At 29.7% G+C, this 26,108-nt stretch overlaps 2 protein-coding genes across 2 annotated transcripts in view; one reads left to right on the top strand and one right to left on the bottom strand.

Annotated features, from left to right (window-relative positions):
* LOC107439771 (uncharacterized) overlaps positions 1-1,095 on the bottom strand; it is a 14,947-nt gene extending 13,852 nt beyond the window's left edge. The window contains exon 1 of the mRNA XM_071178141.1: positions 918-1,095. Within this exon, the coding sequence (XP_071034242.1) occupies positions 918-1,071 (154 nt within the window). The 5' untranslated portion in view covers positions 1,072-1,095. The remainder of the gene's footprint in view (positions 1-917) is intronic.
* A 4,373-nt stretch (positions 1,096-5,468) lies between these two features.
* On the top strand, positions 5,469-21,264 carry LOC107439777 (uncharacterized). The gene is made up of 8 exons (XM_016052476.4): positions 5,469-5,653; positions 8,966-9,104; positions 10,383-10,551; positions 11,210-11,392; positions 15,597-15,841; positions 16,850-17,056; positions 18,980-19,172; positions 20,796-21,264. Exons 1-8 carry the CDS (start codon positions 5,585-5,587, stop codon positions 20,956-20,958), a joined length of 1,368 nt encoding a protein of 455 aa, XP_015907962.2. The 5' UTR covers positions 5,469-5,584; the 3' UTR covers positions 20,959-21,264.
* The last annotated feature ends 4,844 nt before the right edge of the window (positions 21,265-26,108 follow it).

Genomic DNA, 26,108 nt, shown 5'->3' with positions numbered 1-26,108 from the left:
GTTTTGATTTTTTCACCATGTACAATGTAAATAGCTAATATACTTTTTTAAAAGCCAATAAGAACATTGATAGAATTCTTCTACATAAGTACAATACTATGTCTTTGATGATAAAATACTATGTCTTTGATGATAATATACTATGTCTTTGTGCTAGAACATTGTGTTCATTGGCGAGCGAGCGCAGCGAGCCATGGTTCACGGCGTGAACCACATGGGATTGCATAGCAATTCTAGGGGGTTGGCGAGCGTTAGCGAGCAGGGGGCGGAGCCTCCTAGTATTATCGAATATCATAATTCTTTTGTTTTTATTTTTAAGAAATTAATCCTTACTTGTTTTTTCGTTCAGAATTCAGTAATTATTCAATTTAACTTTATTATTTATGTGAAATAATAATGATAAAAAAAATAGTGTTTTAAAAGTATTTTTTTTTGTTTAATTTATTTAGCACTTTGTTTTAAGCACACAAATAATTTTTAACGAACTTATTTTTTAAATTTTCTTTTTATATTGTTAGGTAAATATATTGATAAATTTCAATTTTGTTTATTTTTTTATTATTTATTTTTAAACTAAGAAATCTTTCGATATTTGCCCGATCATTTTTAGAAAATATAACATTAATATCTTTCTTAAGCAAAACATTTACATCAAATTCATAAATTGATTTTAATCAATCTGAGTATGAAGTTTTGATAGAAATCCGACTTTCTGCGTATGTACAAGTAAATGAATTTCAAAAATACTATATCGCGATGCAAAACTGACGATGCATCACGATATAAAATCCTAGTCAGCACTGTGAACTATGTGTTAGCGCACTTCCAAATCTAAATTCAAAATATCTAAATTCAAATTAAAATCAAAATACCACAAGCTTTTGTAACTGTAGTAAAATGTTTGTAAATAGTTTCACCTGTGTCTGATAATGCTTTTGGTAGAACAAGTACTCCAGCACCTGCCATATTTCCTACTATAAAATAAGTTGTCATCCAAAAAGATAAGCCGTCTGGCTGGGGTGCTAACGGGGCCGATGTTGCTTCAGAATTAGTGATTCTATATCTCATCATATTAATATTCCTAAAAAATATACAAGTAAAACGAATTTCAATTTTTTTTTAATTCCATCATCAATCAAAAGATATTTTGCTAAGCATTCGGGTGCTAATATTTATGATTTTAGCGTCCTTTGCAAAACAGTAACGTGTTAAAGACGAATCAACAAACATTTGAGTTCTTGCTGAATTATTTATTTATTTTACTACTCTGATGAAATGGTCTGCTCTGCTTTTTCATAGGGGGAAATGAGTGTTGTTCTAAGTTTTTTATGTCCGCACACTTTTCGACTAGATTAACTTAATCGACAAGATCAACTTCCACACTATAACCGCAAATAAAGCGTTGTAAGAATCATAAAAAAAACATGCTAACATAAGTATCAATAAAAGAAGCAGACGATAATTTTGGAACTTCTGTACGTTGATTGTTTTCGAGTTTTTTCTTCTTCTTTTAGCAGTGCACATTTTTAATGTTTCTACATAATATTAATTTAAAGTATTTTTATGATTAACTTATTCTTAATTACTGTCTTGGCAGAGATTTCAATGTAAGTATGAATACTGAAGAAGGAAAGAATTATGTGTCTTCTTAAATGTATATTGGATAGAATGGAAAACCAAACCATCTCATTAGAAGACCAAAGAACATACATCAATTGATGCCGTTTTTGCAACCCATGACTTGATAGGTTGTAGCGTTTGTGAGTCTATCAAGAAAATAAAACAGCCATTTGACCAATGGATAACCAGTGATCGCAAAAATGAGATCACAAACTTCTCTTTTTTGTATCTCATCAGCATTATATTTCGGTACTTTTTTTTTCCAACTTTCTTTTCGTGTTTACTCAGTCGGCCCTTGTGTCGGAATGTTATACTAAATTATCCAGTACCGTTTATACTATGTTTCTGAAATTTTGACATCGACTACAATGTGTAACTTTAGCCCCCGATTCTAATTTCTTTTTTTTAAAATTAATTAGTCCGTCCGGAAGAGATGTTTAAAAATATTTTTCGGCTTAGTTTAAATAGCCATTAAATGAAACTATAGTTGATTCTTTTAATGATTTATTTGCATGCTCATTCTTCAGGTGGGCAGCGATCAGTTTCTAGTTCATAAAAATGTACTTGTTAGGATTTCCAAAGCTTTTGCCTTTATGTTCACGAACATGATGAAAGAAAAAGAAATCAATGATGTCAATATAATAGATAACGATAAAGATATCACGACAAAATGCCGCCGTTTGATTTTAATGGGGAAGTAGAAAACACCGAAATGGAGAATTTAGTGAACTTGTATTCAGTGGCTGACAAGTACCGAATTCTGGAGTTAAAAGATTTGTCATCGCTTTATCTATCAAAAACCTTAGGCCTGGACACTGTCTTAAATGTCTTGTAGCTTGCGGATATGCATCAAGACCATGCATTTGAAGGTGTTGCACGTAAATTTATTTATGCTATATGCAACGAAGAGTTTAATCCTGGCAAGTGGAAGTACTTAAAAAGTGGAAATGATTTGTATACTGTAGTTAACGTTGTAGTTCGTAAAGAGATGAAAAAGTTAAATTGGTGTAAATGCTATAGAGTGGAGACACCACATCTTTCCTTTTTATATGCAAATAGTTTATTTAGTGCAAAATAAAATATTTTGTTAACTAACTTTTATATGTAATAAAAATATTGTACGGCAATATTCAAACTGTATTTTTTATTGCAACTTTATAATTGAAATAAAAATTCACATTAGACTGATTGGTTCAATTTAAATAAAGTTGTTAAATGATTGCAGCGGGACTGGTTTTTATTACTAATCCCCCTGATCGCTGAACGCATGGACATTTCCAATATTTTTCCAAAAATAATATTAATAATGTGATAAGTGTGTTTTACTTTGAATATTTTTCCACAGCTAACAATTAAGTGGGATGTTCCATAATAACTGCCCTTAATACACACATTTAGAATCTTTTTATGATAAAGACAAAGTTAAAAAAATTAAAAATTATTAAGATGTTAGAGGTTGTGAATTATTATTTATGTTAGGAGGCGGGAAAAAACGATACCGAAGCCCATTGAATCACTACTGAAAAGGTGGGACTAAAAACTTCAAAACCAATTTAATTGCTGGTGGAAACAGAAGAGTTGAAAAGCTACTAACAGAAACACCTCCTAGTTCCACCAGGCAATCAAACTATTTTTGGCATATCTCTCTTCACCTTTCTTGCTAGTAATTGTACCGATTTCTGTATCGTTTTTGTTGTTATTTTAAACTGAATACTGATTTGCAATTTTTACTGTGTATGCTATTTGAAGTTTATTTTTAAAAAGCATTCTAAAACTATACATTAAGATTTATAGTCAAGGAACACCAGCCTATAAAATTTCTTGCACTAATCTTGTTTTAGTATTACGAGAAATACACAAAATGAATGCTTAGTGGGAATGCGTTGGACACGAATTCGAAACTTAAAAGATTGTAATAATTGTAATTTGCTCTAAATACTAAGTGCGTTTGATAATACATTGATATCTTTTAATAAATTTCCTGCATAAAGACTACTAAAAATGCTTAAACTTTCGCATTTAACTTAATCTTAAAATTGCAACTGGAATCGCAAAATTTTTAAATTGCCATAAAATTTAAGAAAATAAATACAAAAATAATAAAGAAGTTTAATTAAAAATACATTAACCTTAAAATGAAGGTTAAGTTTTATAATAAAAGAAGAGTGCAGTTACTAAGTAGGTTTATTGATTTATATTATACTCAAATACATATGAATTGAATGAATTTGAATTCGCAAATCCAACCAATAATGCACTCTTTTTTTCCTCATGTTCAGTAGGGAAAAATATTAGCTTAAAACATGTAATAATAGTACTTACTCTTACTCCACAATGAAGAGGTAATATAAAACAATTATAGAACTTCATAAATAAAACAAAATATTTTAAAACACGATTATAATTAAATATTTATTTTGTTTCAAACTTATAACCTTTTTTTGACAGAACAACACTTATGTGAACCTTTTCAATTCATAACTGTTTTGATCATTCTGAATTATTTCGGAGAAAAAATTCCTTTTTACTATTTAAAAACGAAGTGATTAAATATTACTGTATTTTTATTGAACGAAGCGAATGTGATTTTCAAACGTAAACTGTCTTTTTTCTTTTTTTTTTCGAAAAAAATATTAGTATATTTCGTGAAAGTTACCCCAACAAGCACACGACTTTTGGGCTAGTGAAGGGACAATGTCGGCTCTCCTAAAGTGCCATTACGGCGGGCTTTTCATTGCCGTATCGGTTCCGTTAATAAAGTGAAATCTGGGCCAGAATGAGGGCCAGTGCATGGCATTTCAGGCAAAGCGACCGCAATCGTTAAAGGACCGGAACTAGTTTGTTGCCTCTGGATTACTTTGCCATTTTTGCCTGTTAAATACCGGAAAAAAATTTTTTTTTCACAGAATAAAGAGAAAATTGCCGTAAAGGCTTTTATTGTACCTTTATGATGTCTTTTTTGCCTTTTTATCAAAAGCTGAATATGTTCACTGGCACACGTCGTTGCCTCACTTGCCGTTAAGGCACCTTAACTGTTGGCTGATTAGAAAACGTCTATGCCGTTTTCGCCCGTATCGCACCTTTATTTCAGGTGCTTAGGCGAACTTCTTTGCCTTATTTGCCGGCGTACCACCCTTAACTCACCTCAAACTCAGTTTNAAAATTTTGTTTGAAATTATGGTCGTGGTTTCCATATTCTAACTTATATGGTAAATCGTCGAGCAGTCCTTATATTTTGTTCAGAATGATAAAAATCAACTTTTTCTCCCATGCTGCGTTTTTTTAATAAACTTCTTAATATTTTTTTGTAAACATTTAAACAAATTTGCTATATCTGTACCAGGATCAGCATGAATTTAATTGCTGGATTTAAATTATGATTAATATCGTGCTTTAAATCACTTGATTTTTTTTAAAAAAATTCATGGATTTAAATCAACCGTGATTTTTTAAATTATTAATTATTCAATCACTTGATTTTTTAAAAAAATCACTGATTTAAATCAACCGTGATTTTTTTTAATTATTGATTTAAATTTATTTTTGTATTTTTTAAACAATTGATTTCTTTTAAATAAATTATTAAGTCGGAAATTATATTAACAAAACACTGAAACCGAAATGTAGAAGCAAGTTTCTTTTTAATGATTTAAAATAATAATAATAAAAAAAAAAAAAACATAAAAAAANTAATAATGATAAAAAAAACATTGTTTAAAATTATGGTCGTGATTTTTATAATCATATTCTCGCTTATTTGATAAAACGTTGAGTAATCCTCATAATTCATTCAGAATGATAAAAATCAACTTTTACTCTCAAGTTGCGCTTATCATTTATAGCGAGAGAATTTAGTTTAGATCAAAGAGAACACGTGATAACAGGTGAAATATTGTGTTCCTAAAAACGCCTTCGAATATTTTCCGTTCTAATTCGGTGAATCATAAATGATCACCAGACGGTTATGTCAGTAAAACTCGACACTATACCATACTTGCAGATGGAGTACGCAGACCAAATACCAATATCTCCGGTAAAAACTTTTATTTATTTAATATATATATATAAGCAATTTTATGCAAATTGTTTTACTAACTCTTCTAATGAATAATGTGAAAAAACTGTGATAAAAGAAAAGAAAAAATAAATAAATAATGTATAAATTGTAATAATTATCCCTAAAAAGAAATGAAAAAAAAAATTAAATAATGTATAAATTGTAATAATTATCACTAATAACTCCCTAATAATTATCCCTAAAAGGAAATGAAAAAGAAAACAATTAAATAATGTAAAAATTGTAATAATTATCACTAATAACTCCCTAATAATTATCCCTAAAAGGAAATGAAAAAAAATAATTAAATAATGAATAAATTGTAATAATTATCCCTAAAAACTCCCTAATAATTATCCCTAAAAGGAAATGAAAAAAAATAATTAAATAACGTATAAATTGTAATAATTAACTCTAAAAGGAAATGAGAAAAAAAAACAATTAAATAATGTATAAATTGTAATAATTATCACTAATAACTCCCTAATAATTATCTCAAAAGGAAATGAAGAAAAAACAATTAAATAATGTATAAATTGTAATAATTATCACTAATAACTCCCTAATAATTATCCCTAAAAGGAAATGAAAAAAAAAATAATTAAATCATGCATAAATTGTAATAATTATCCCTAAAAGGAAATGAGAAAAAAACAATTAAATAATGTATAAATTGTAATAATTATCACTAATAACTCACTCAATGATTAGTGAAAAACTTATGCATAGTTACATGCTATGGCAATTTTTCTAACGTATTTTTTCTATTAATTAATGTATTTTAATTTTTTGTTTTTATAATTCAGTTTATCTTTAGATTAGCTATTTCTTTACCAAGGCTAATCTTAAGCTGAAGAGAATATCTCACTTTTTATAACTTTAATTTATAATATTAACATAACATTTTTTTTATAATATTAACTCAACTTTTATAGATAATTTATAAAATATCTTTATATGATGTTAACATTATATTTTTAATAATTAAGTATTTTGCAAAGATAACGAATTTAAAATTGAACGAATGAAATTACAGAAATAAAAATTGAAATTAAATAAAAAAAATACTATATTTGGAATTTCACTGTGACTGTAATGAGATAAACTAGGAGTTAAAGATTAAACATTATATGTATATACATTAATAAATACAACTCAAACGTTCGATTATTCAATTAGAAAATCAATCTAATAGCACTTTTGAGTACATAATATAAATAAAAGTAAAATTTCTTTGGCGTAACAAATGGAAACTAACTTTACACTTAAAACTTCAAATTTTAGTTTTTTACACTAAAAATATATTCTTTATATTCCTTTGCTTGATTTTTCTAATAAAAAAGGCAAATACTTCACAACTTTTAAATAAATAATCCCAATAAACTGAAGCGGTAAAATATTTCTTGATTAAAAACTTCATTCGCTTCAAAAAATACAAATCGGAAATAACAGTCAACATGTGTTTCAACGTTTAAAAACAGGCTTCCATTTTCAAGACTTGCCAGATGTATATGAGAGGAAACAAAAGAGATTTGAAATATAAAACTAAAAGTTGCCCGCGGAAAATAGAAAAAATATAATTTTTTTAAGTATTCGTATTTATTTGCATATTTTTTTTTAAAACGAATAAAGTTTTTAATCGCGTAATTTCGAAACTTATTTAATTTTAATCTTATTAAAATTCCAATTTCATTCTAAACACTCTTCAAGGTTTATTCTTTGTATTTAAAAGTAATAAATTAAAAATAAAAACTTAAAAGTATATATTGAGCGAAATATATTAAACAAAATATATTTATTTATTTCAAATGGCAGAGGTGAATTGACATGTTATAAAGCAAAAACACAGGAACAAAACAAGAAAGTAAAAAGTCAACAAGCATAAGGAAAACAAAATATATTAAACAACGCATTAAATTCATGCTCGGTAAAAAACTGAACTGATTATGCAAATTCAACAATGCGACAATAATCTAGTTTGAACTAATATTAATCACTCTTTTGTGTTTGGAGTAGCTACCGTGATAAAGATATAAAGGGTTTCGATTTATGTCATAATGTTATCAACATTTCGGTGATAAAAAACTTTTTTTTAAAACTTGCAAATTAAACTATGCAGTTAAATGTACTTTATACCAAAATACTAAACGGCTTAATGCATTGCCGGAGCATTATGTCAGTTAATAATTTTCAACACTAGAGTTTATAAATTGTGAAATATCAGTGAATTGTTAGTATTTAAAATTTTGTTTGTATATTTTTTTAAATAATCCAAAACATTTGAAAAAAATAAAAATCATGCTGTTTAGTAGGGGGTTTCTTTTCACCTTTTTTTTTCTCCCTACACTATACAGTTGCAATCAAAATTTCGAATAGTCATGTCTTTTAATCACAAACTAAATCGAGTTTGCCACAATGACTTCTTGCGTGTTTTGAATGTAAAACTGTCATTGTGTTATGGAATATTAAAAATAGCAAATTTTATGTAATATAAGGATATTTCGTTTTGTTTCAATTTTATTTTCTGATTTATTTCATTCCATTTTATTTTCTATTCTGATGATGGTATGGTGTTAACAGTAAGTTTTCGTTTTTATTAGGCTTTTTATATTATACTTAACTAATATTTATTGGATATTCATAGAACCTATTTAATGTTCGATGCAAAATAACATCGTTCCACATACTTTATTATAAACGCATGCTTAGTAAATAATGATTTTTTTTCTTTTTTGAAAATATAACTTGGTATCCTTTATAAAATTACTTAAAATGACTTTTCCACAGCTATAATCCTCTAAATTTTGAAACACTGGATTTTTTTAACATTAACAGTTTCTTAACAAATATTTCATCAGTAATAATTTAGAATTATAAAAAATACCGAAAATATAAATTTTTAAAGCTTTGATAAGTCGATAATTAATTGCGTTCAGTTTCTTATTCTTTGAAATAATTATTATTTATCAATAAAAACAGACATAGTAATTTTTTGAGATAAAAATTATACAGTAGAAATCGTTAGTAAGTTGTTTTATTTCTAGTTTTATCACGTTTTTGGTAAAAGAAATTTTTTTTATGAATCAATATATCAATAACAGCATTAATGTTGAAATTGAATCTGCATTGTTTCGCAATGGTATTCAAAATAAATAAATAAATAAGAATGCAATATTTGTATTCGGTGCGAATTATGAACAGAATTCGAACCTGGGTTGGGAGGCTGACGCTCTATCCCCAAAACCATTACAGCTTATTTAAAAATACGAAATTATTATTTTTATTTAGGATAACAAAGAAGAAAGGGAAGATGGTGATTCAAAAAACAATAAGAAAGGGCTGTCATTTGTCACAGCTGCTTTTTTCATTGTTGGAGAAATGGCAGGCAGTGGAGTATTGGTTTTACCAAGGGCTATAGCAGATGCGGGTACGTCAGTATTACTTTCATTATCTTACGAAGTGATAAGGCTAAATTAAAAATTCTATCTTTAAAAATAATAATAATAAATATTTTAAATACTTTATATGTAATGAACCAATTGTTGTCATTCAATTTACAAATAAAAGCATCTAGAAAGATAGGTCAATTTTTCATCAAGAAATAGTGGCTCCTGGCTTTCCTAATTTAAAAAAAATATTTAAAAAATGCTAAGCAAATGGTAAATTTATGCTATTTTTCTTTTGAAAATCAATAAAAAATTATAACATTTTAGTAATAAAAGTTATGATATTTAATTCAGTTACAATTGATATCACAATGAAACAAATTTGCTTTGGAAGCTTCCCAGACCATGCAATTTTCGTCCCCAAGAACTATGTGCAAGAATAATTAGAGCAGTTTTACATGAAACGTGTTCGTATGAAATGTAGTGATCTGAACAGTCTCTTTTTTGTTATTAGAAATAGTAAGTTTAATTAAAATTAATCACTAACCGAACAAAAGCACATTTTGATTAATAGATATAAATAGCTGTTATGAATATAGATCTTATTTGACGAGAAATGGAATCGGCCTTTGAGATGTCGGGTAAATTATTGGATCCGAATGCTGCATCGCTTTGTCATGTGAAGAATATTGTAAATGTTGTTGAACGTTAATTCCTTATAAAAAATTTCGTTGTAGAGAAAGTTCGCTGAAGGGAGACTCTTTCATTGATGCTTTTTTCATAATAAATCATTTGTCCTTTTATACTCGTACGGGTTCTTCCATACTTTTCTTTATTTCGCAAGAAATTTTGCATTCATACTATGATATCCATCGAATTTTGCTGTCCTACACAAATTTTTAAGCTACTAATAATAGCAAAGCAAACTGCTTTAATCTCTTTTTTTTAAAGTAATATATAATTTGATATTTTAATGACAGACCAGCAGCGATTGCATCTTTTTGATTTTATTATTCGTAGTATTTACAATATTTACACTGCTGCAATAGTAATAATTTAAATTATTAGATTCGGAAAGTTTGTAATTGCTCACTATATTCAAAGACAGTCAAAAGCCATCTCGCGCAAAGTTGGCGAGATCGTCGAAATTTCTGACGCGCATGCGTCAAAACCACTTTTTTGTATTTTATATAGTATTGAAATTACAATCTTTATGTATACCACGGTAAACATGTTTTCTGCACCGAAATTAATTTTTAATTAACTAACAATTTTAAATATATAAATTCAAATTTTGTTCCGTTAATCTTTTTTTACAGGTTGGGCTGGTGTTTTTCTTCTGATATTTTGTTGTTGCAATGCGTTATATGCTGGCATTTGCTTGGGCCGATGTTGGCAAATACTTGAAGAAAGATGGGAAGAATACAGAAGAAAAAATAGATATCCATACCCTGCAATTGCTTTTAGAGCCGGAGGTTCAAAATTGAGGTATATATTTTGCAGCAATAAACTTTTTCTTTCCTTTAACAAAGTTTTCTGCTTATATTTTTTAAGCCTTTTTTCAAAAAGAAAGTCACTTTCCTATACATAGAAGTTTAAGTGTCTGATTTCGTAACATAAAATATCGTCTGCAAAAATTATTTTTGCCTATTTAAAATATGTCGTTCGAATCATAGATATTGTATTCTCATTACCATGAGAGGTAAACCATCAGAAGCATAAATTATTGCTAAGGTAAATATTTCAAACTGTTTCAAATATTTCAAACTGTTATATTAATGTTATATTTCTAACATTTTATAATATTAATATAACAGTTGAATATTTCAAACATTTCGAATTGTTAAAATCTTCGTAATTATCAATTTTAATCGAATATTTTATTGTTATTTAAATCACTTTCGTATTTCTTGAAAATGAGTTTATTTGGATCATTAGTAGGACGCGTAGAAGAGGGGGCTTATCATTAAAAATCAAACATCAGAAGCATAAGTTATTTAATTACAATTATTTTATTTCGACGTCAAAAGAGGGGAGGGGGGAAGAAGTTTAAATTTGTTTCTTTCGTGTGTAACTATTATGAGTACATTTTTGTCTTTAAACAATGTGCAATATTTCCCTTTTCGTTATTTGTTTCCCTTTTTAGGTACTTTGTCTCAATTTGTCTCGAAATTAATCTCTTGGGAGTTTCAATTGTTTTTCTTCTACTGACTGCTCAATTGATATCGAATCTGGCTGCACAGTGGGGTGTAGCATTCTGCTACTGGGTCATCATTATGGCAGTGGTTTTGTGGCCTCTCATGTGGCTGGGAACTCCCGAAGACTTTTGGTGAAGTAAATTTAATTTATTTTTAAAAATATATTCTATTTGTAAATGAGTGTTTACTATCTGAATAATCAAGGTAATAAAAGAGGAAGAGTGTATCTTAAATTTACAGCTGTATCTTTAATTTACAGCTGTGTTTAATCAAAAACGAGTGTTACTTAGAGTTAATTGCGCGTTCTTTAATATCTATTTATGCTTATGCTTGATTTTTTTCTATATATTACGTAAGCACAAGTTAGGTAAAAGTGAATGGCATGCGGGAGTGATGTCACCGAATTTATTCACCTTCTTTCCTTAAAAAAAAAAAAAAAAAAAAAGAGAAAATGCTCAGCCTNACCCGAAGACTTGAGGTTCTCTTCTGACGTCATAGCATTGAAGTGACTATTTCCTTTTTTTTTAACTTTTTGGGTTTGTTTGTATATACTCTGAATTAATATTAGTATCATGTTTTTGCGAAAAAATTTGTTCTTCATATTTTGAAATATCAGATAAAGATAAGAAAAAAAGTACAGGGTGTTTATAAAGTCCCGGACCCATTTTGATGTTTGATAACTCATAAAATAATAAAGGTAGATTAAAATTAATAACATAAATGGTTAGATAGACTCAAAAAGTTTCTTGACCCTTGTCAATGAACTTCCACATGTGCCCCCTTCGGATATATCAAGTCGATAGTCAATTTCAAGCCAGGTAGCGGCAAGCATGTCGGCATCCACAGAAACTATTGCGGTTGTAATTCTGGCTGCTTTCTCTTGTGGTGGATACGCATTTTCCTTAATATCCGCTCGAATAAAACATCACATAGGAAAGTACTACATAGAACAAACACATCAAAAGTAAACATAACATTGCAATAGTTGCCAAAAACAAAAGAGAGAAAAATGCAGACGATAAATAAGCAGACGATATTTAGAAAAGTACAGATATTTAGACTGGAAAATGAAATAATCTGAATTTAACCACATATTGACAAAAGTAAAGATATTCAATCCTGAAAAGGAAAATATATGAATTATTCCATCAATAAATGCCATAAGATTGTTTATATCTTCGTTATTTTATGAGTTATTAAACATCAAAATGGATCCGGGAATTTATAAACACCCTGTACTTTGAGAAACTATCCTATATTGATACGCAATTACCTAATCGTTGAGATGCGGATATACGCAATTTAGTTTACACCAGCAGAAATTCTTCTACCGGAAGTTGAAACAATTTCTACAAATACTGCCCCCTACCGTAGTGAACATGGAACAAGATAGGGAATAGGTGATATTCTAGTTAATTTAAAAACGTTTAAAAAAATACTTGAAAAAATTACCAGTCACTTTATATAATACTAAGCAAAATACGTTTTTAGAATATGAACTCATCAAAAGAGAGAATAATTTATACGCGAACTAAGAATAACTTATACTCGAACTAAGTTTAAAAGATTATCTCGAAAGATTAACTGTTTGAAAGAAAATGATGTTATTGATCCCGATCAACACTCGATAGTCAAGAATTACCACACTCAAGTAATTTTTCTTATGAATTGGCACTTTAAAACAAAATTTAGTTATTTAATTTCAAGTACCGTTATTTTTACATAATTTACATAGATTAACTATTTCTCAAGGAAAATGATGTTATTGATCCTAATCAACATTCGATAGACAAGAATTACCACAATCGAGCAAATTTTTTTTTTTAAGAATTGGCAATTTAAAATAAAATGTAGTTTTTTTTATTTATTTTAATTGGATATACTATAGCCAACGTCACAGGTTGTGCTATTCCTACTAAATTTAACCCATGAACTGCATTTTCTGCGAGCCTAACTTCAAGCCACAAATAAACAAACGAAGTGTTTGATCGTTTAAATAGCTGCTCGCCAGATTTTATTGCATTATAAAGAAAAGTAATTGATATTCGATTTTTGATTAATAATTGATTTATGTGGATAGTGGCATTTATGTGGATAGTGGCATAGAATTTAGCATTGCGTCATGGTAAATGTTATTCCTACTAAGTGGAAGTAGTTGTGTTTTTTTTTATATTATACCCAATTGCTCTTTTTTAAAACCGTAACTATAAGCAAAATAAGTATATTTATATATTTTTCAAAATACTAATTCTGTGATGCGGCTGCCTTATGCCAACCACGTTGATTTTACTTCTGCTCACCTCGCATAAGGAAAAGTAATTAATTAATTAGGAATTGAAACAAATTCTTAGTGAAACTTGTTTTTTAAACAGAGCTATAAGTAAGCAAAAGTTTCTGATGATATCATTAAAGTAATGAAGAAGAAAATATTGCCAATAAATTAATCTTTTGACACAGAATTTTTGTTAACATATTTTTCATACTTTTTCACTTATTTTAAGGTCAAAATAAATTGAAAGTATTATANAAAGTAATTGATATTCGATTTTTGATTAATAATTGATTTATGTGGATAGTGGCATTTATGTGGATAGTGGCATAGAATTTAGCATTGCGTCATGTTAAATGTTATTCCTACTAAGTGGAAGTAGTTGTGTTTTTTTTTATATTATACCCAATTTAGTTTTTTAATTTCAAGTACCGTTGTTTTTACATAATTTACATAGATTAACTATTTCTCAAAGAAAATGATGTTATTGATCCTAATCAACATTCGATAGACAAGAATTACCACAATCGAGCAAATTTTTCTAAGAATTGGCAATTTAAAATAAAATGTAGTTTTTTTAAAATTTATTTCAATCGGTTTTTTTTAAAACCGTAACTATAAACAAAATAAGTATATTCATATATTTTTCAAAATACTAATTCTGTGATGCGGCTGCCTTATGCCAACCACGTTGACTTTGCTTCTGCTCATCTCGCATAAGGAAAAGTAAGTAATTAATAATGAATTGAAACAAATTCTTAGTGAAACTCGTTTTTTAAATAGAACTATAAGTAAGCAAAAGTTTCTGATGATATCATTAAAGTAATGAAGAAGCACTTAACTATACTCAATACTGAAGAAGAAAAAATTGAAAATAAATTAATCTTTTGACACAGAATTTTTATTAACATATTTTTCATACTTTTTCACTTATTTTAAGGTCAAAATAAATTGAAAGTATTATATTTAATATTTAAATAGTTTATAGTCATGAAATGCAGCATGAAACACCGGTCCATTTTTCTACGTAAAGGTAAAATCTTCACTCTCACTTTCAAACAATAGTATTTAAAATTTGCCCTTTTTTTGCAGTTATTTAGATCTAAGAGAAACAGTTATTCGTCGTTGAAATTTCTTTAATTTACAAAATCAATTAATGATAAATTTTTGAATGTGAATAAAAAAAAAATTTAATTCTTTTCTTTTTTTTTGGATTTGCCTTTTGGTTCAAATGTAATTTCTATAATGTAACAGTTTTTGTTAGTAATCATTGCATTTTTTTTATAATTAAATATTAAAATATACTTTTGCTCTTAATTGAAGAGTCAGAAAAAAATATTCAAAAACGACATTGGTGTCCCATTTGTGTCAAAATGATTAAGAGCAACAGTACAAAATGCTAATCGCATTTTTTTTTTATAATTTTGTAACCGTCATTGAACAGCCGACCAAATTTTCAATTTACAACTACCAGTGTTCAACTCCGCTTCCTTGTAATTTTGAACCGATTTCAGAAGACAAGGGAACTCCTGAATCAAGTATTTGGAGGAATTTGCCTTTGTGGAGGACTTTTTGATGGAACTTACCAGCATTTGCTGTACATGGTGTGGAAGACCACGAAAACCTCCCGCGGTAAGCTGGATGGTAAGGAGACGCTGTCCCATGATCCGTCTACCACTGAGGATATTTTACGTTAGTACCGTGTTCCGTGCAAGCTGGGTGCGGAATTCGAACCCACCAGCCATTTCCGGGATTCGAACCCGGTTCACCTCATTTTAAGGGGAGCGTTCTCTCCCCTGAGCCACCACGGCTCATGCTAATCGTATCAGAAAAATTAGCTTTCCACTTGTCTCTCGAACGATTTATTGAATTTTGATCGACTCTCAGCATTAAGGGAGTATATGTCCCGCCTATCTGCTTTCCAAGCCGCAAATAGATTGTTCTAGAATTGTAAGCGAAACATATACAAACTCTTTCCTACATTTTTATAAGTTTACGGTGCTATTTTTAAAATGTAACGAATATCTAATATTGCTTAAAATATAATTTACTTTAATATATTTTAGGCTTGCCGCTGTGGCTGCAGTTCTATGCACAGGACTTGCCTGCATCCTTTTAATAATCGCAATAGCTGAACATGGACAGGTTCTGCCCTTCAAGCCGACCTATCCTTCCCCTTCAGTGGAATCTTTCTTCCTATCTTTTGGAACAATTTATTTTTCTTTTGGTGGAGCAGCATCTTTTCCTACTTTTCAAAATGATATGGAAGACAAAACGAAGTTTCCAATGGCAGCTATAACTGGTTTTGCAAGTAAGATTTAAAGATACTGATTTATCTCATGTTATTCAATTTTTTTTAAAAAAAGCAAAAAGCGAAATTCAAGTAAAAAAGTACCCATGAAACTTCTAAATGAATTTTGAGAAAAACTGTTAATAATATTTAGCTTTATAAAGAAGTTTTGTAAGTCTTGTTTACTATGAATAATTTATTTTTCCGCAGCCATTATTTTCTATTTATACAATAAAATAAACATTAATAATGCAATAAAATAATCGTTTAATTAGTACGGTTTATTGAGCATATTAATGAAATCAGCATTAAATTATTATTAAATTAATACGCATTTTCGAGTATTGTAACTCAGTATTGTATTGTTTCGAGTATTGTATTGTACTCAAGTGTAAAAGTTTAGATTTTCCAACTTATGGAGATGCTCATATTCGTAACACCAGTCGTTTCTGTTGAAATAATTAATATAAATGGTGTAAGAAAATCATCACAGAAAGAATAAGACTGGAGTATCATATCACAACGAGCTTTTCAACAAATTTGACAACTTTCCGTAACTGGAGAAAAGTCATGAAAAACAAAGTGGCTTTTACTAAACGACTATAAACTTCCTGGATCTTATGGCCTGTTTACACGATTCAAGTTTTACGTTCAAGAAGCGTTCAAGATTGATTGATATTGATGGAAATCTGTTTTCATCGATGTTGTACCGTGTAAACGATTCGTTCAAGNGCCTTTAATCTCACAAAGAAAACTGGCAAAAATAGACTGCAAAAAGTAACATCATTAGTCCAACGACACAAGCATGGTATAGTGGTCTTTAGTTCTTAATGAAGTGAAACAACCTTGATCCAAGAGTTATATATGATGTTTGACTACGCCATTTTTTGAAATAGTTGACATCATTTTCAGCGTTGAGATACGCTTAAATTTTTTACAGTGTATGTTCAACAATTAAATCTAACAAATTTAAAGATTGTAAAATTGGCTAATAATTATGCATCTAAAAGTGATTTTATTATTTTTCAGTTTTGTTCTTGATGTATTTTCCGGTGGCAGTTTTGGGTTACGATATTTACGGATCCAAAGTGACTGACAGTATTGTAGACTCTCTTCCGAATTCCGGACTTAAAACTACGATTATAATATGCTTAGCTCTTCATACTTTCAATGCTTTCTTAATTGTAGTCAATGCCTCTTCCCAGGAATTTGAAGAAATGTTTAAGATACCAAAGAGTAAGCTTTTTTTTTTACTCTAATTTCTGACTTTATTATAATTTATTTTCCCCCAATACGTGATAACAAAGAAAAAATCTTACATAGATAAAAAATTATTTGAAAATATTATGTAACGAAATTTAAAAAAATTATTATTTATATTAGGGAAAGTTGAGGAACACCGGAAAATTAGCATTCGAATTCTTCATGGAATCAAATTATTTGGGCCTTGATTTTTAAATATCCATTGTTTATCTGGATACAAAGATATTATTTATGGAAAACTTTGTTACAGCACCCTTTATACGGTTTTGTTTTTGAAAAATGTTAAATTAAATTATTTCACACTAAGTGGGAGATTTAATGAGAACTTGAAAGGGATAAAGAAAACGGAAAATCAAGATTTTTTAAATTCTCCGATACTTTTTCTAATGGTGAGGTAAAAATAGAACATGTCGACACACATGTCATCTCGTATTAAACCACTTTCAGAGATTTTTATGATTCAACAGAACAACTCAACTAATTGAATCAATCCTTAGTGTTTCTAAAAGTATAAATTTTAGTAAAAGTATTATGAATTTGACTAAAAATGTTTTTTTTATTTTATTCTAATGCATAAATATTGGCTTTCAAGAAGAAATAGTAAGAAACAAAAAACATTTGAGCCTAATAGACATAGTAAAACTAATTATTGTTTAATGATGCTCTGAGTTTGACAGCAATTACTTTTCAATATGGCCTGGTTTGTCCATAATTAGTATTGCTACTTAATTAGTTTGATCAGCCGTTTGGCATATAAGGCATCCAGTATACCTCACCATGTTACCTGATCTCAAACTTTTTAGTCCATTAAAACGCGCTTTCTGGAAATTTACACGCTTTTGTCTCTGCCTTTGTTCTAGGTCTTCCTCTTTTTCCTCTCGAGCCCAAACTAGCGAAACATGTGAACATTTCGGTTTTAACATTTTTAGCATACGGCTGGACCATTGTTACCTTCTATTGCTTAATTATTCTTTTATTGTAATACTAATTCAGAATTTATTTTAACTCACTAAAAAAAAAAAAATTGAAATTTGCTAAAACAAATGTGCCTACTTTTCATCTTAATTTGCATCTGATAATTTTTTTTAATAGATTTATTGTGTTATCTTCTTATAATTAGAATTTTGATTGCCTATTTACTCAGGGTGCGTAGCCAAATCTTTCAACAAAAAATAAGCACCTTTTAAGTACTTTTTAAGCACTAAAAATATTTTTAAGCACCATATACATCAACAAAATGCAAAATAATTTTTTAAAACATTGCATGATCATGATAAAATAATTACTTTCTGACATAAAGAACTCTTTTCTTGATTATATTAGCCACCACAAAAAGATCGAGAGATTTTCAGTTCGATTTCAGAGGGTGGAAAATGAATATCTTGCAAAATGCAGCAGACTTGCACATGAGCGAACAAGATTCTCACCGAACCCAGTTCAGTCAACGTACATGCGGACTTTCAAGTATTTCATCAAACATGTAAAATGATTGGCGCTTTCATATGTACCGACGGAGTGCAGAAATGCATTGTGCTTGAAAGAATTATGAAAGCGTTGAATAGAGCAATGTGAAAACCATGCTTTTGCATAATACGTGGCGAAAATCGACACAGTGAAGAAAAAAATCTCATTTTCGAAAAGGGAAAAATAAGCACTTTTTAAAAACATCCAATAAAAAAAGCACCTTTAAGGGCTTTTAAAAACCGAAAATCAAAAATAAGCACTTTTTAAAAACGCTACGCACTATGTTACTACATGCTTATGGTTTTCTATAAAATTATTTTTTTTCTGTCACAACAAGGATGTTTTAAATTTTATTTGTATCTATATATATTAAATTGAAAAATTGTACACATTTTGCTCATTTATTTATTTTATGTACTTTTTATTCTACAGATTTTGGGTGGAAGAGAATAGCCTGCAGAAGTGCATTGCTTGCATTTATATTTTTCATTGCATGCTCTGTTCCAAAATTTGATAAAGTTCTTAATCTAGTGGGAGGATCAGCAGTAACATTAACAGCTTCTGTCTTCCCTTGCTTATTTTATCTGCTTCTGTGTGCTCAGAGAAGTCCCGAGTGGCCTGTCAGGTGATTATTTATTATTCATTCATTGGTTCATTTTCAGCTCAATAATTTAGAAGAACACATTAAAAGTTTTGATAGTAAACATTTGTATTCGTTACAAAAACCCCTGCAACCGTACAAGAATCAATATAATTATTAAAAAAATAATTTTTTTGCTTTTTGTAAAAAGTTATAGTTATTTTTCCCCCCTTCAAAATCCTGAATCGGCCATATTAAGCTATTCATACACGCTTTAGTTGAAACGACTAAGACGTCACCGTGATGATTATTTAAATTAGGATTTTGAAGGCCGTCAGTTCATACCTGATGCCTCGTTATTGGTGACCTGGACGAGATATGAACAAATGCCTCACTGGATATCAGCTATGCATCACTTTACAGTCTACTTTAACTAATTTACTCTATTTCTTACACTTGATATGTCATCGATAGAAATCATAGGTAAAAACACTATCGTCACGAATTCTATCTTTAACAATTCTTCTTGTGACAAAAATATTTTTTTTAAATGAAATATTCTTGTCAATAACAGAACTGTTCTAAATTGCAGCATCAAGAGCAGTTTCTTATTTTATTATTTTTTTATTACCGTCGTTGAACAGCCGACCCAATTTTAGGTTTACGACTACTAATATTCAACTCCGTAGCCATGTATTTTGAACCTAATATAGAAGACAATATCAAGTATTGTGATTAATTCGTCTTCGTGGAGGACTTTTTAAAGGAACTAACTCACATTTGCGTTACATGGAGAGGAAAGAAGCACGAAAACCTCCTATGGTTAGTCTGACGACAAGGGGACTCTAACCCATGATCTGTCAACCACGGAGGATATTTTGCTTCCGCACTGTGGTTGCTGCGAGTCGGGTGCGGAATTCGCATCAGCCAGACATCGCTGGGATTCGAACCCGGTTCACCTCATTGGAAGGCGAAAGCTCTATCCTCTGAACCACCAACGCTCATCAAGAGCAGTTAAATCAACTTACTGAGCCACATTCGATCCTTTAATGCTCTACTTCCCCAATTGCGCTATTCTGTAAAGGGGTGTGTGTAGCGAACGTCTTGTGAAGCCTTTAACTCCTGAAACCGGTAAGCACATAAAATTATACAGCTGACGAACGAGATTTAGTTCCGCTTCTTGCACTGTTTATCTCTCCTCAAAATTTTTTTTAAATTTACCCTATTATGCTATTTATTTATATTGCTAAAAGAAGAAACAGAAGATATCAGATTTAAAATACCGACAATAATTTTTACACAATCAATTAGTTCTGAATATCATATACAACTATTTTTTCTAAGTAAAAATATTATACTCCTTATATTTAAAAAAAAGCAAACATATATCAGTTTTAGACATGAAAATTTGTAACCGTTATGAGCGGACTTGAACGAAAAATATTCTTCAGTAGAAATTTTAGTGCAACAAGTTTAATGAAATATTTTTATTTTTGAAAAATAATATTGATATACATGCTAAATAGATGCTTTTAGAATTTTAAAAGAAAACATTTGCATGATCACCAATAATTTAAAAAAATTTCAGGGTCAACATTTTTACGATAAATTTATCTTTCATTTTATTAATGTCTTGTTACATTTAACATTTTGTTTTGTTTATTTTAGGCATATTCCGATACATGAAAAAGTATACTTAATAACAATCATTGCTTGTGGTATAATCGGAGGTATTATTGCAACATATTCAGCTTTTGATGGTATATTGAAAATGTCATCTTTTAACCCTCCTTGTTATGTAAATATAACAGCAGCTGGAAGATTTTCATAAATACTGTCACGACCTACAGTTTGAAACTTCAAATAATCATCATTAATCATCAAATAATCATTCAATAATTTATCTCAAGTATCAATTTTAATTTATCATAGAAATTTATAATTTATTCTTTCACCTTCAGCATTTTCATCGCCATTTATTGAAAAATGTATTTATACATTCCTTACATTTCATTATCATCATCATTAATATCTGATATTTTCATCAAGTCTTAATATTGTTAATCTCTTGTTAAATATGTTTTTATTGTTGTTTTTAAAAAGAATGATAATAAAGTCTTACATTTTATTAAGTAAAGGGTGTGAATAGCTGTTTCATTTTTGAAGAAGTAATTACTATGATTTGCAGGACAACTACTAATAGCCCGAAATATTTATAGTAGAAATACTAGCAGCTGCAGCATACTAACATCAAAATTGCAATAATTGCAATTTTGCAATAATTTTTAAAAATGATGAATTGCAATTCTAATCAATGTAATAATGTCTAATTAATGTCTTAATAATGCAATATTAGGAATTTGATAATTGCAATAATTGCAATTTTGATAACAATTGTAGTCGAAATTACAAAAAGCATGATTACAGATGGAGAAGAACTGACTTAAACGCATTTCGCTAACATTTCTTTAAGCGTTAGATAATATGATAAATTGGATAAAGACGCGAAAAAATTAGCCAAAGTAAAATACTTAATTAATTCCTAATATTATTTGTGTTTTTCTAAGTACTGATGTTGGCATAACAGGACAGAATTCGCCGATGGCTGACTTATCCTCCGAACTCTTCAAATTGGGCACTTGCACTTCAAGAAGAGGATCACTGATGCCCACACTTATAAGCAAAATGGCGTGTTAGAATGTTAATTAAATCACAAGTTAGAATGTTATTTAATGTGAAGTTAATTAAACACAGTGCCGATCACACATCAAATTTGTTTAAATAGAATTCTTTCTGGTCTACGTATTTTACTTAACGTTGATTTATTTCTTGTTTATGTATTTAATTGAAACCGTGATAAATTGTTGCTTTGTGTACCTGGCAACTTTGATGCATATTTAGTTTGTTTATGTTCCATGTGGCTTCGAGCCTGTCTTTGTATTAAGTAAGAAATATATCGTGAAAGGATTGAAAAATTTGTGAAAGTATTTTCACGAAATATAGAATGTGTCATTTAAGGGAATTGGTGCTTGACGGGCTTGGCTTACTCGAAAGAGAATGGAAGGAACAGTTTCTAACGTAAACAAATACCACGTTTCAACAACCAATCAGGATTGAGATACCCACACTACGTCACTTTCAGGTATCACATTGGGACGCAATTATCTTGATTTATTCTTGTCTCACGAAACTTTTGTTGAAAAACAAAATCTATTCCTTCTCATTATTGATATATGCTGCACAATAACATTCGCCTCCATATTTTTTGAAATTTTACGTACGACTGAAGAGATAACTAATGACAGAAAAAAGAAATTCGTCTTTGAGGAGTACTATTTAGGTAAAATTTATAAATCTCCAAGTTAATTACAGGCTAGAAAATAACCGTAAATACTACCTTTATTATGTTTAATAGGATCCTTATAAAAAATTAAAAAAAAGCCTATGTACATCAGGAATTGGAAGCCACTTTTTAAGCGAAAGTAAGACAAAAACACTATGAAAATCGATAGAGGAAGGCGAATGTAAATGCCATCAAAACAGGTTGAATTGGAGGTTGAAAATTCAATGTATTTAAAATAATCGCCTTTCAACTCTTTTTTGTGACTCCAAGTGTGTATACTTTCTTGTTTCCCTTTTTTAATGGATCCTGAAAATACATATTAAGGGCAATCACAGGACATCCTGTGTGTGTAGGTCAATAGCGACCAGTTAGTGAAAATTCTTAGAGATATTCTTAGAAATATTTAAACTTTGAATATAACAGTTGGGCTGAAAAGTTCGTATGCTGACACATAGATGGGGCGACTATTATTAAAAACATATGATTTTTAGTTAGTTCTAGCCTTCGAAAGACACGCGTATAAATTTGACAGCTGTCGGACTAACAGTTTGTGAGATATAGTATTTTTAGTGAAGCAACTTTTGTTAGTTTAAAAACAATGGATAAAACGGAATTTCGCGTGTTTATAAAGCATTGCTTTCCAGCGAAAAAAAATACTCTTGAAGCCAAGGCTTGGCTTGAGAAACATTATTCGAACTCTGTACCAGGAAAATCAACCATTGAGAAGTGGTTTGCTAAGTTTAAACGAGGCGAAATGAACTCCGACGAAGATGCGCACCGTGAACGCCCCAAAGAGGCTGTTAGCGACGAAAATATTAAAAAAGTCCACCAAATAGTTTTAGATTACCGTAAAGTGAAGTTGATCAAAATATCTGAGACTCTAAAGATATCAAAGGAAAGTGTTAGACATATCGTGAATGAATATTTGGGTATGAGAAAGCTCTAGGCAAAGTGGGTGCAGCATGAGCTCACAATTGACCAAAAACAACAACGAATTGATGATTCTGAGCTGTGTTTGAAGCTGTTTAATCGTAATAAATCTGAATTTATGTGTCGATATATGACAATGGGTGAAACATGGCTCCATAATTTCATACCGGAGTCCAATCAATCGTCAGCGAGTGAACTGCACGAGAAGAACCAACTCTAAAGCTTGGAAAGATGCAAAAGTCAGCAGGCAAAGTTGTGGCATCAGTATTTTGGAATGCTCATGGTTTAATATTCATTGACTATCTTGAAAAAGGAACAACCATTAACATCGACTATTACATAGCGTTATTGGAGCGTTTGAACTACGAAATCGCAGAAAAACGGCCCCATTTGAAGAAGAAGAAAGTACTGTTTCATCAAGACAATGCACCATGTCACAAGTCAATGAAAACGATGGCAAAATTATATAAATTGGTCTTCGAATTGCTTCCGCATCCACGGTATTCTCCAGATCTGGTCCCCAGCGACTTTTTCCTGTTCTGAGACCTCAAGAGAATGCTCGCTGGAAAGAAATTTAGCGCCGATGAAGAAGTAGTCACCGAAAATGGTATCGAAAAATTATATGACCGCTATAATCGTTGTATCGCACTTGAAGGAAACTATATTGAAAAATAAAATGAAATTTTATCACAAAATTTTTTGTTCTACGTTGCCTACGATCTTTTCAGCCCACCTGTTACAGAGAGCAAAATAAAAAACGAACCTTCCTGAATAACTTTTGATTTAATGATCGGATCTTCTCGTTCTAGGACTCAATCTAAATGGCGCGAGGGGGTGACCTCAAATATGTTAATTAAGACAGACGAAGTTACGAAGTCAAACACAAAAACGTACTTTCTCTAAATAAACCTACATTTTTTCGACAAATTGGGATTTTGACCCCAAAATATAGGGGGTAGCCACAACCTGAGAAATTTGGTCAGGAGAGCTCTCTAAAGTTTAATGCCTTAATGTTGATTTTACTTTTTGTATATTTCGCTGTATCTCGAGAACTTTTCAAGCGAACTGAAGCATTTTTGCTCACAGTTATCAAATTCGTTTATCCAAAGATAATCCTATGCAAAGAATAACTATCATTAATTTCTTATTTTTTTATTTAATAATGGTTGAAAGTATTTTGTAAGGCATACAATTTTTTCCATCATTTTTAAAAAATATAATTTTACACCGCAAAATAAAAAAATTTGAACAAAGTCGGTTGAATAGTTCCTGTGAAATCGAATTTTAAATATCCGACTTCTTTGAAATTCAATTTCTCAGGAAGCATTAAACCGATTTTACTCAAATTTTGCATTTTGCCTCTTAAAATTATTTTCTTTCAAAGGATGCAAAAAAAATTTGTTAAATCTTACAATTCAAATTTTTTTGACCATTATTAATTAAAAAATAGTAACAATAATAAATATTTACGCACTATACATTATTTATTTAAACTCAATTTGTATGGAATACACACGTTTAAATACGCTAGGTAAAATAGATAATAAAGTTGTAATTTTTTTAATTAAGAGTAACTTTAAACTTTGACTTTAAAACATCACCACAACTATACACATTAACGAAATTTAAATTTTATACTATTGTATGAATAATTAGTAATCAATATATTTTTCTTTTAAATAAGCTTAAAAATGATTATGGAATGAAAGATTACTTGGGTTTGGAAAACTAATCAAGTGCACTTGAAAACAGCATTAAAACAAAAGAATCCAGAATCTGTACACAATACTGAGAAATAATGTTTTCTTTTCACCCGAGAAAGAGATATGTATATTTCATACTGATATGATATTATTATTATATTATAACAGCCGTTGAACAGCCGACCTAGTTTTTGGGTTTACGATTACTAATGTTCAACTTCATAGCCTTGTAATTTTGCACCAATCCAGAAGTCAAGGGAAATCATGAATTAAGCATTGGAGAAATTTGCCTTCATGGAGGACTTTTTGATGGAACTAACCCGCATTTGCGTTCGATGGAGTGGAAGACCACGATTACCTCCCACTGTTAGCCTGACGGCAAGGAGACTCTAACCCATGATCTGTCTACCACTGAGGATATTTCACGTCCATACTGTGGCCGGTGCAAGCCGGATGCGGAATTAGTATCAACCATCCATCGGTGGGATTCGAACCCGGTTCACCTCATTGGAAGGACTCGATTGTGTATCATATTTTGTTGTTATGATAAATGGTAGCGTCATGGAATATCAAATTGATAACAGCTACCTTAAATCAATTAAAGTGAAAAATAAAACAAAATAAAAACATTATTGGTACTTGACTGCACCGGAAATAATCATTGGTTCTTGGTGCAGTGAAGTATCAAGAACCAAGTGTTATCTTGGTAATCTACACCACTTTGGTATTAGGTAATTGTCACCATATTCGGTATCGAAATACACTAAAATTTTTACAACGAATCGAACGAACGAATCTAATGGCCAAAGAATTTTTTACATCGAATTAATTTTAACAAAAAGTTGAACACTCAAGATAAAAAGATTATATCAACTATGTACGAAAATAATCATGCAAAAATGGCAACAGAAATTTTTATATTTAGTATGCAAAAATTCTTCATTGACATTATTTTCAAGTTTATCGTATTTAAAATCACTTTATTACTAAAATAAACTTAAAAAA

Source organism: Parasteatoda tepidariorum, chromosome 2, assembly GCF_043381705.1.
Source record: "Parasteatoda tepidariorum isolate YZ-2023 chromosome 2, CAS_Ptep_4.0, whole genome shotgun sequence".
NCBI classification, from domain to species: domain Eukaryota; kingdom Metazoa; phylum Arthropoda; class Arachnida; order Araneae; family Theridiidae; genus Parasteatoda; species Parasteatoda tepidariorum.
Note: the sequence above shows the minus strand (reverse complement) of the source record. Positions and strands in the feature narration are given on the sequence as shown.

Coding starts and splice junctions, on each gene's coding strand:
- LOC107439777 (XM_016052476.4), top strand. CDS start 5,585: ATGTCAGTAAAACTCGACACTATACCATACTTGCAGATGGAGTACGCA. Junction 9,105..10,382: donor AAGGGCTATAGCAGATGCGG/GTACGTCAGTAT, acceptor CTTTTTTTACAG/GTTGGGCTGGTGTTTTTCTT. Junction 15,842..16,849: donor AGCTATAACTGGTTTTGCAA/GTAAGATTTAAA, acceptor ATTATTTTTCAG/TTTTGTTCTTGATGTATTTT.